Source organism: Silurus meridionalis, chromosome 24 (assembly GCF_014805685.1).
Source record: "Silurus meridionalis isolate SWU-2019-XX chromosome 24, ASM1480568v1, whole genome shotgun sequence".
Classification (NCBI taxonomy): domain Eukaryota; kingdom Metazoa; phylum Chordata; class Actinopteri; order Siluriformes; family Siluridae; genus Silurus; species Silurus meridionalis.
Genome location: NC_060907.1, coordinates 1,607,076 through 1,617,696, shown reverse-complemented (window position 1 = coordinate 1,617,696; position 10,621 = coordinate 1,607,076). Strand labels below are relative to the sequence as shown.

The following is a 10,621-nucleotide window of genomic DNA, read 5'->3' as shown; positions in this document are numbered from 1 at the left end:
CAAGAATTGTATTGGCAGGCCGTGTTGTGTAGTTTATGTAGTGACAGGAGTTGGGAAGATATGCTGTTAGCCTCTAACTGGAGCTCTGATAAGACTTCTCCAGCCTTCCTCTTCTCATAGCAGCTCAGTAAAAGCTTTGTAGGATCTTCAGACTGTGGAAGTTCTTCCCCCAAAAAATTTCTAGGTTGAGCTTAAAATTGCAACATCCAAACGGCCAATAAAATTGGCTAGATTGCCAGAGGCCTAGGTTTACATGATGAGCTGAATATTTGCCCACCACAGTGTTATTACTTGTGTTTGGGTTTTAACATGGTTTTAATACAACCAAAAAAAAAATCATAATACCTCTGTAATGACAGAGGCTAGAGCATATACTTTGTGAGGAAAGGGCACACTGGTGTATAAATATTCAAACTATTAAAGGGGTAAACTCAAAACAGTCGGGGCAATGAAGAAATCTGAGGGCCATAGATACGTTCAATGTTTTAATCTGCTTTTCTTCTTCTGCTTTATATCGTTTTTTGTCTAAAGATGTTCTTAAGAGATTTCTGGTGAATCACAAAGCCGACATGAAGAAGAAAATCGAGTGCATTTTTGAAGGCAAAAATGACGCAAGAAATAAAAGACTTCTGAAGAAGGTCTACACGCAGCTGTATATCACCGAAGGAGAATTCAAAGAAGTCAACAAAGAACACGAGATTCTGAAAATGGACAAAGCTTTTAGTGTTCAAAAATCTCAGGAAAAACAAATCAACTGCAATGAGATTTTTAATGAAGATAATCGAGTAGTGCTCACCAAAGGAATCGCAGGAATCGGAAAAACTGTATCTGTGCAGAAGTTTATACTCGATTGGGCTGAAGGAAATGCTAACAAGAACATAGACTGCATTTTCCTCCTTCCTTTCCGAGAGATTAATTTAATTAAAGATGAAAATACAGTCTTCATGAATTACTGCAGGATTTCTACCCTGATCTTGAAAAACTCAGTGATACAGATTTATACAAACGTCTCCAGCTTGTTTTTGTTTTTGATGGACTTGATGAAAGTCGTCTTTCGTTGGAGTTCAGCACCAGTATGGTGAGAAAGGTGACAAAAAAAGCTCCTGTGAATGCTCTCATCACAAACCTGATTGAAGGAAAGCTGCTTCCTTCTGCTCTGATCTGGATCACCTCACGACCAGCAGCAGCCAATCAGATCCCTTCAGAGTATGTGAGCTTGTTTACAGAAGTGCGAGGATTCACCGATAAGCAAAAGGAGGCGTATTTTAAAAAGAGAATAACTAATGAGAATGAAGCCAATCAGATCATCTCACAGATTAAGAAATCTCGGAGCCTTTACATCATGTGTCACATCCCCATCTTCTGCTGGATCACTGCTACGGTGCTTCAAGCAATGCTGGTTCAAAAGAATGGTGAAGAAATTCCTGCTACACTGACTGAAATGTACATCCACTTCCTGCTTATACAGATGAACACCAAAAACCAAAAGTATGATGACAAGGTGGAACGAGATGTGAAGAAACTGCTGGAGATGAACAAAGGAATGATCCTGAAACTGGCCAAGCTGGCGTTTAAACAGCTGATAAATGGGAACATCATGTTCTATGAAGAAGACCTGATAGAGTGTGGTATTGAGGTCCGTGTTGATTCAGAGTGCTCAGGGATGTGTGCTGAGATCTTCAAGATTGAATCAGTGCTTCATGAGAGGAAGATTTACTGCTTTATTCATTTAAGCATTCAGGAGTTTCTTGCTGCACTCCATGTTTTCAATTCCTACCTGAACAAAAACATGGATGAGTTAAAGTTTTTCTTCAGTGAAGACCCTCCTAAAGACACCCAGCTGGATGTTCTCCTGAAGAAGGTAGTTGATAAAGCCAAGGAGACTGAGAATGGTCATTTAGATCTTTTTCTTCGATTCTTGTTGGGAATTTCACTTGAGAGCAATCAGAAACTTCTGCAAGGAATTCTTACAGATACACAGTTCAACAAGAAGAGCATTAACAAAGTGATCCAGTACATCAGGCAAATGCAGAACAAGCCTCCTGATTTGCCCCCTGAGACATCCATCAATCACTTCTTCTGTCTGATGGAACTGAAAGACGAATCCCTGTACAAGCAAATTAAGAAATATCTTTGTACAGACAATTTACCAGGCAGAGAATTATCCTCCTCAAACTGCTCTACTCTGGCCTACTTGATGTTGATGTCTGGGGATGTTTTTGAGGAGCTCCACCCCAAACAATTCAACCCATCCAATTCAGCCAACAGGAGACTCATCCCTGCTGTGAGATGCTTCAGAAAAGCTTGGTGAGAGAAATTTATTTATTATTTCTCTTTTACTCCCTGGTTTTTATACTTGACATGGTGGTTTCTACTGATGGTATCATCACTCACTGTACAGTGCCTTGCAAAAGTATTGACCCCCCTTGGCGTTTTTCCTATTTTGTTGTCTTACAACCTGGAATTAAAATGGATTTTTTGGTGGTTTGTATCATTTGATTTACACATCATGCCTACAACTTTGAAGATGCAAAATATTGTTTATTGCGAAACAAACAAGAAATAAGACAAAAAAACAGAAAACTTGAGCGTGCATAACTATTCACTCCCCCAAAGTCAATACTTTGTAGAGCCACCTTTTGCAGCAATTACAGCTGCAAGTCTCTTGGGGTATTTATGTATAAGCTTGGCACATCTAGCCACTGGGATTTTTGCCCAATCTTCAAGGCAAAACTGCTCCAGCTCCTTCAAGTTGGATGGGTTCCGCTGGTGTACAGCAATCTTTAAGTCATACCACAGATTCTCAATTGGATTAAGGTCTGGGCTTTGACTAGGCCATTCCAAGACATTTAAATGTTTCCCCTTAAACCACTCGAGTGTTGCTTTAGCAGTATGCTTAGGGTCATTGTCCTGCTGGAAGGTGAACCTCCGTCCCAGTCTCAAATCTCTGGAAGACTGAAACAGGTTTCCCTGAAGAATTTCCTTGTATTTTGCGCCATCCATCATTCCTTCAATTCTGACCAGTTTCCCAGTCCCTGCTTATGAAAAATGGTGTTCTCGGGGTGATGAGAGTTGTTGGGTTTGCGCCAGACATAGCGTTTTCCTTGATGGGCAAAAAGCTCAATTTTAGTCTCATCTGACCAGAGTATCTTCTTCCATATGTTTGGGGAGTCTCCCACATGCCTTGGCGAACACCAAACGTGTTTGCTTAATTTTTTCTGGCCACTCTTCCGTAAAGCCCAGCTCTGTGGAGTGTACGGCTTAAAGTGGTCCTATGGACAGATACTCCAATCTCCGCTGTGGAGCTTTGCAGCTCCTTCAGGGTTATCTTTGGTCTCTTTGTTGCCTCTCTGATTAATGCCCTCCTTGCCTGGTCCGTGAGTCTTGGTGGGCGGCCCTCTCTTGCCAGGTTTGTTTTGGTACCATATTCTTTCCATTTTTTAATAATGGCTTTAATGGTGCTCCGTGGGATGTTCAAAGTTTTGGATATTTTTTTATAACCCAACCCTGATCTGTACTTCTCCACAACTTTGTCCCTGACCTGTTTGGCGAGCTCCTTGGTCTTCATGGTGCCGCTTGCTTGGTGGTGCCCCTTGCTTAGTGGTGTTGCAGACTCTGGGGCCTTTCAGAACAGGTGTATTTATATACTGAGATCATGTGACACTTAGATTGCACACAGGTGGACTCTTATTCAGAGGCTTAATAGCAAAGAGGGTGAATACATATGCACGCACCACTTTTCCTTTATTTATTTTTTAGAATTTTTTGAAACAAGTTATTTTTTTAATTTCACTTCACCAATTTGGACTATTTTGTGTATGTCCATTATATTAAATACAAATAAAAATCCATTTTAATTCCAAGTTGTAAGGCAACAAAATAGGAAAAATGCAAAGGGGGGTCAATACTTTTGCAAGGCACTGTATATTGAGCCCTTTATAATTCCATTCATATTGTAGAAAGCACCTTGAAAGTTTGTGTGGTGTTTTGTCAGGCTTGCTGGTTGTGAGCTCACTGAAGAGTGCTGGGAGACCGTGGCTTCAGCTCTCGATGCAGAAAACTCTGCTCTGAGAGCACTGGACCTGAGTGATAATTACAGAATTGACAAGGGAGCAAAGTTGCTTTCTGATGGTCTGAAGAGTCCACATTGTAAACTGGAGATACTGAGGTGAGAAATGTGTGTTACAGCACAGGTTACAGCATCCAAACATTCCACTTCACCCAAACACTTTATAACCACGATCCCTCCAGATCTGCTACTTCACCTAAGAAAGGCCTGTTCTCAGAAGGCTTAACTTAAAACAAATATGTTTCAACCTAAATTATTTTGGTTGTCAATTTTTTGTCATTTAATTATAGTATTCATAATCTTGGGGCAAGAGAAAACTAGCTTTCACTATTAAAGGTACCAACAAATAGCCTGCACCTTTTGATTGAAGTAGGTGTTTATAAATATCACTATGTAAATGTTAGGACAATTTTTCAAGCTCAGCTGACCTCTGGTGTATCTTACAGTACATGTGACTGGTGGCATTGCTGAACCTCATCTCTCAATATTTTTTAAAGAACAAACAAAACACATGATTCAGTAATATATTGTGGGAACACAACTATAATATTATAACCATTTGCTATAATCATTAGTGTATGAATTCTGTCCTAATATATAGAGGTAGACTTTTATATAGAGGTGGATTTTCCCGATATCGATAGCTTGGTTGGATGGTACTCGCCAAAAACCGATTCATCAGCCGATTGTTTTTACAAGAAGAATAGCCTTTATTTGTCACATATACATTACAGCACAGTGAAGTTCTCTCTTCGCGTATCCCAGCTTGCTTAAAAAAATGGGGTCAGAGCACAGGGTCAGCCATGATATGGTGCCCCTGGAGCACAGAGGGTTAAGGGCCTTGCTCAAGGGCCCAAGAGTGGCAGCTTGGCAATACCGGGGCTTAAAACCTCGACATGCCGATCAGTAACCCACAGCCTTAACCACTGATAAAAAATATTATTGGGAAAATATGGAGAAAAACAAAAGACATACATTCAAACTGAAACAGAAAGTAACACTCCAAATAAATAAAAACACTTTAAACAAACAGCATGTGGTGTAAGTGATTCACATCTAGAGGCCGCTCTACTGCTGTATAATGCAACCCGGAAAAACTATTGGTATGATATTGCTATTGGCAGAATCTCACTTGTATAAAATAAGTGCACTACAGTCATGTAACACAAGCAATGAGTCGCTGATCAGAGGCCAGTAGCAGGTCATTTACCACTTTAACCAGCACTGTCTTTGTGCTATGATTAGATGTAAATCCTGACTGAACAATGTATTCCTATGTAGGTGTGAGCATAACTGCTGTTATGACTAGTACTTTCAAAACTAATACTTGCAAATGAATCAAAATACTATTTTATACCTGAAAAAAAATGGTTGATGGGAAAGAACCACACATTTGAACTTTCCTCTCATTAACTATAACCTGATTCACTGTCTTAAGGTTGGCAAAGTGCCATTTCTCCCACAGCAGCTGTGCTGAACTCACTTCAGCCCTCCTCTCAATTTCATCTTCTCTGACTGAACTGGACCTGAGCTTCAACGACCTTCAGGACACAGCAGTAGAGCTGCTTTTTGCTAAACAGGAAAACGTCTTCAGTAAATTAGAAATTCTGAGGCAAGTGTTGATAAATAACTTCATAAATAATTTAATTATTAGACGTACTGAAAGATGCATCCACATGGCACATTATGTATAAGTTTAAGATGATCTTTTTTTTTACCTACTTTAATTCCGCAGCATCTGTTATTTTTGGCTGTGTTTTAAATCCAGGCTGAGCTGGTGTAACCTCACAGAGAAGAGCTGCTCATTCCTCTCCTCCATTCTCTACACTTTAAGAGAGTTGGACCTGAGTAACAATGATCTGAGGGATTCAGGAGTGAAGCACATTTCTGAAGGACTCAGCAATAAACAGTGCAAACTGCAGACACTGGGGTTAGTTTTCAAGCGATAATCTAAATCTACTCCGTGCTGGTCAGAAGGTTGCTGTTAATTCTTTCTTTTTTTTTTTTTTAGATTGTCTGGTTGTTTGGTGACAGAAGAAGGTTTTTCTTTTCTGGCATCGACTCTGAGTTCAAACTCATCAGTCCTGAAAGATCTTGATCTGAGCTACAATAATCCAGGAGATGGAGGAGAACAGCTGCTCTCTGACCTACGGAATAATCCAAACTGCAAACTGGAGACACTCAAGTAAGATTTTACTCCAGTTTTTGAGTACACTGTTGTTCTTCCCGCATTATCATTATCATGCTAGAACAGGTTTTGGCCTTTTGGAAATTGTACAATTGCTACAGCAGACTATGAGAACAGTCTGAGGCTTTACGTTTTGCCATTTACTACAAATTAATACATTCAGTGGTTGATGAAGGACACAGAGCATGTATTTGAGTTAAAGTAGAGACACTCAGTGAAATGTTACTCCAATTAAAGTGTCCCTTTAAACTTTCACTTGAGTAAAAGTACAAACGTTTATTGATTTATTATAACTCTAATGTTCCTATTATCATTTTTATCACAAGATTCTTTATTAATCACATCAGTTTCTGTGTAAAGACTCGAATGTGACTCTCAGCACACTGATCTATTAATAGAATGATATTAATGACTCAAACACTGATTGATTTCTATTAAAATGATCATGAACACAAAACCTTCTTTATAACTACTTCAAAAAAACATAAATGAGGTCACGTGTGTTGTGTCGAGTTCGAGTCTGGAGTTTCTTCATCATTTATTCCTCTCTAAATGTTCTGCTTGATGTTGAACTGATGCTGAACTGTATGTTGGTGATCAGTAGATACACCGAGCGCCGATCAGAACACGTGTAAAACAGAGCGTGCGCTCGATCCGGATTGGTGACTCGCTGCGTGTTTCACCAGTTACGTTTGTATCCTCGTTAATAAATAGAGACCACTGATTTCACTAAATGTAGTCGAGTAAAAGTCAAATATTTGAGTTTGAAATGTAGTGAAGTTACAGTAAAAATACAGATAATTATAATACAGATTCAGTGCTGTTTTTTAAATAAATGTAAATGAACAGCTTTTTTGGTCGTGATGCAACACTAAAGTTCTGCTTCCTTTCTGTAGGATGGAACCAAAAAGTAAACAATTTATCAAAGCGGGAATCAAAAAGTGTAAGTTCCTCTGCCAGTTTCTTTTCATTTCTCATTGTCTTTCATGTTTCATCTCTGGTTCACCCTCACTTTTATAAGCAGGTTATCTGTAATCAGTAAAAACTCTAAATCATTGGGGAACAACAAAAATCATTGGAGAATGTTTGCAGGTAGGTGAGACCTTTTAAAATGTTCCACCCGTTTCATACTTAACGGGCGAAGTTGTAAATATTTGGACAGTCTACATGTTCCAAGCTCAGGCTCTGGTGTATCTTATGTGTGACTGGGGCATTGCAGTGCTTCTTCTCTCAATCTTCCTGGAAGAAGAACCAAAACACAGAACATGTGACTCAGTAATATTGGAACACCACTGCAATATTATAACCATTTGCTATAATCATTAATGTAGATATTCTGTCCTACTATATAGAGGTCATATAAACAGTTCTGAACCATCCAAAAATATGCTGAATGATAAATATGAATATATCAAATCAAGGTATGATATCAAGGCATATCAAATAAACAGCACATGGTGTCAGTGATTTACCTCTAGAGGCCGCTCTTGTGCTGGATGACGTATCGGTATGGATTAGGGATGAAACGATTCCTCAAGTAACTCGAGTAATTCCAATAAAAAAATCATCAAGGCAGATTTTTTTGCCTCAAAGCTTATTTTAGCCCATTTAACTACACACTGAGCATTGTGTTTCCCCACGGATTATTATTACTGATGCACGACTGTATCGCTATGGTAAACCCAGAAAATGCTGGAGAATGAAAAATTGAGGCACGGGAAGTAAAAAGTAAGGGGTGAGGAGAAGATTTATATGAAAGCCCCTTTCTGCCACATTATATGTTTTTTTTTTCTTTGTTTTTTGCCTATTTAATTTTTCGAGCAGCGTTACCCCTCTGTAGTGCCAGAAAGTTTTACACATTGAAAATGAAATTGTCTACAATCAGTAGAATCACGGTATTAAACCGAGCCTCAGATCCCTGGAGAAAACTCTGTCTAACAATCAGCTCTGGAGGAGAAGGAACAAGTCTGATGAAGCAGAGGAGCCTCGTTCATACACCAACAGCTCCAAACTTCATGCCCACAACATGGTTACTGGTGGATGCACCAGAAATGTTAGATGTTTTTGAGAAATAAACTCAATATTGCGAAAAATTTGGGATCATTTCAAACTAAAACATAAAGAAAACACCATACAGTGTGTTTATTTTATTTACTTTTTTTTAAGCAATCTGAAATTCATTTTTATATTTTGTACATTTGTAAATACATTTTGAATGAAAATGGCAATTAAATGATCTAATGGTTTTAGTTTTCACAGATATTCTTGGATGAAACTTTAGCCCTAGTATGAATTTTTTTCTAATATTGCAATCGACTATCGGTGTCAATTAATGCACCGACCTCTAATAATATATTGCTGATCCAGCAAAAACGCTCTAAAATTACAATATCTGAATACTTTTACTCCAATGCTAATGTTGGCTTATGCTCATTTCTAAAACTTAAATATTGAAGATATTTTCTGCTCCTGCAGATGCCTGTGAGCTCACGTTCAACTCAGACACGGCCCACAAACAACTGCATCTGTCGAACAGGAAGGTCTCATACATCAACCAAAACCAGGAATACCCAGATCACCCAGACAGATTTCAGAGTTTTCGACATGTTCTGTGTAACGAGGCTCTGAGCCAGCGTTGTTACTGGGAAGTGTGTACTGAAGGAGAATCACTAGAAATTGCCATCACGTATCCTGATATACAGAGGAATGCAGAAGATCTACCAGTGTGGGATGCTCACATGAAGTTCGGGTTAAACCCGGTCTCCTGGGCACTCTGTATTTTATTCAAAAATCACGTGTTTGCCAGGCACAATTCAGAGGACACCAAAATATTCATGAAGGAGTCACGTCGGATAGGTGTGTATCTGGACTGGCCTGCTGGAAGACTGTCCTTTTACTTCATCTCAGCAGATACACACACACTTACACACATACACACGTTCATCACGGAGTTTAAGAAACCAGTGTATCCAGGGTTTAGTCTGGAAGAGGGCTCTGTGACTTTGTGTCAGCTGGATTAAATAGAAAAATAAAGGATAATAAAATGATAAAGGTGATGAAACAGATATTATAGCAGTGTAGCATTCTGGGTTCCTGTCAATCTGGTGTGCAGGAAAACCCGTTTCATGCACATAATACGGAACAGATGATATTCCTCCAATCGTCACTAGTCTAGGATCCTGTGATCCATTTCCCAAAGCCTGTTACTGAAGATCTTTTGAAACAATGACGCAAGAATAACAAACATACAAGCTGTAGATCACAAATTTGTCGAGTCAGATGGTATCTAGTAAATATATTCATTTATTGGTCCATTTGTTTGATTCTATAATTACTTTTTTTGTATTCATTAAATGTTTTTAAACAATACTATCACTGTGCGTGTTCTCTAATCAGCCAATCGTGTGCCAGCAGAGCAAACATCGGAATGAGGGAAAATGCCAGACAGGCTGGTTTGAGAATTATTATTACTGCTGATCTCCAGATTTTACTCAGAATGTTGCCATGAAGAAAAGCATTCAAAGGACATCCATCAGACAGGTTCAAGATTACAGTAACTCAGAAGGACATATCGGGTTCCTCTCGTGTCACCCAAAAACAGAAATCTCACCAACACTGGATATTTTTACTAAGACAATAGTAGAGACAGAATTTGGTTTCAACAGTTCCATCTCTGGTTCACCCTCACTTTTATAACCAGGTTAGCTGTAATAGTCAAAGACTCATCATTGGGGAACAACAAAAATCATTGAAGGATGTTTGCAGGTGGGTGAGACCTTTAAAAAATTCCCCCCCATTTCATACTTAACGGTTGAAGTTGAATAAAACACTGTAGCTGAGCGAGGTGTAAATATTTGGACAGTCTACATGTTCCTAGCTCAGGCTCTGGTGTATCTTATGTGTGACTGGGGCATTGCAGTGCTTCTTCTCTCAATCTTCCTAAAAGAAGAACCAAAACACAGAACATGTGTCTCAGTAATATTGGAACACCACTGCAATATTATAACCATTTGCTATAATCATTAATGTAGATATTCTGTCCTACTATATAGAGGTCATATAAACAGTACTGAACCATCCAAAAATATGCTGAATGATAAATATGAATATAGCAAATCAAGGTATGATATTAAGGCATATCAAATAAGCAGCACGTGGTGTCAGTGATTCACCCTCTAGAGGCCGCTCTTGTGCTGTATGACGTATTGGTATGGATTAGGGCTGAAACGATTCTTCGAGTAACTCGAGTAATTCCAATAAAAAAAATCACCAAGGCAGATATTTTTGCCTCGAAGCTTCTTTTAGCCCAATTAACTACACGCTGAGCAGTGTGTTTCCCCACGGATTATTATTACTGATGCACG

The 10,621-nt window shown here is 38.9% G+C and overlaps 1 protein-coding gene across 1 annotated transcript in view; it reads left to right on the top strand.

The window, feature by feature from the left end:
- The window catches only part of LOC124378186 (NACHT, LRR and PYD domains-containing protein 3-like), a 13,134-nt gene extending 3,531 nt beyond the window's left edge, over positions 1–9,603 (top strand). The window contains 8 exon segments of the mRNA XM_046837730.1: positions 532–933; positions 936–2,307; positions 3,995–4,168; positions 5,508–5,681; positions 5,838–5,999; positions 6,081–6,254; positions 7,154–7,200; positions 8,733–9,603. Of these exon segments, the coding sequence (XP_046693686.1) occupies positions 532–933; positions 936–2,307; positions 3,995–4,168; positions 5,508–5,681; positions 5,838–5,999; positions 6,081–6,254; positions 7,154–7,200; positions 8,733–9,277 (3,050 nt within the window). The 3' untranslated portion in view covers positions 9,278–9,603.
- Positions 9,604–10,621: the final 1,018 nt, after the last annotated feature.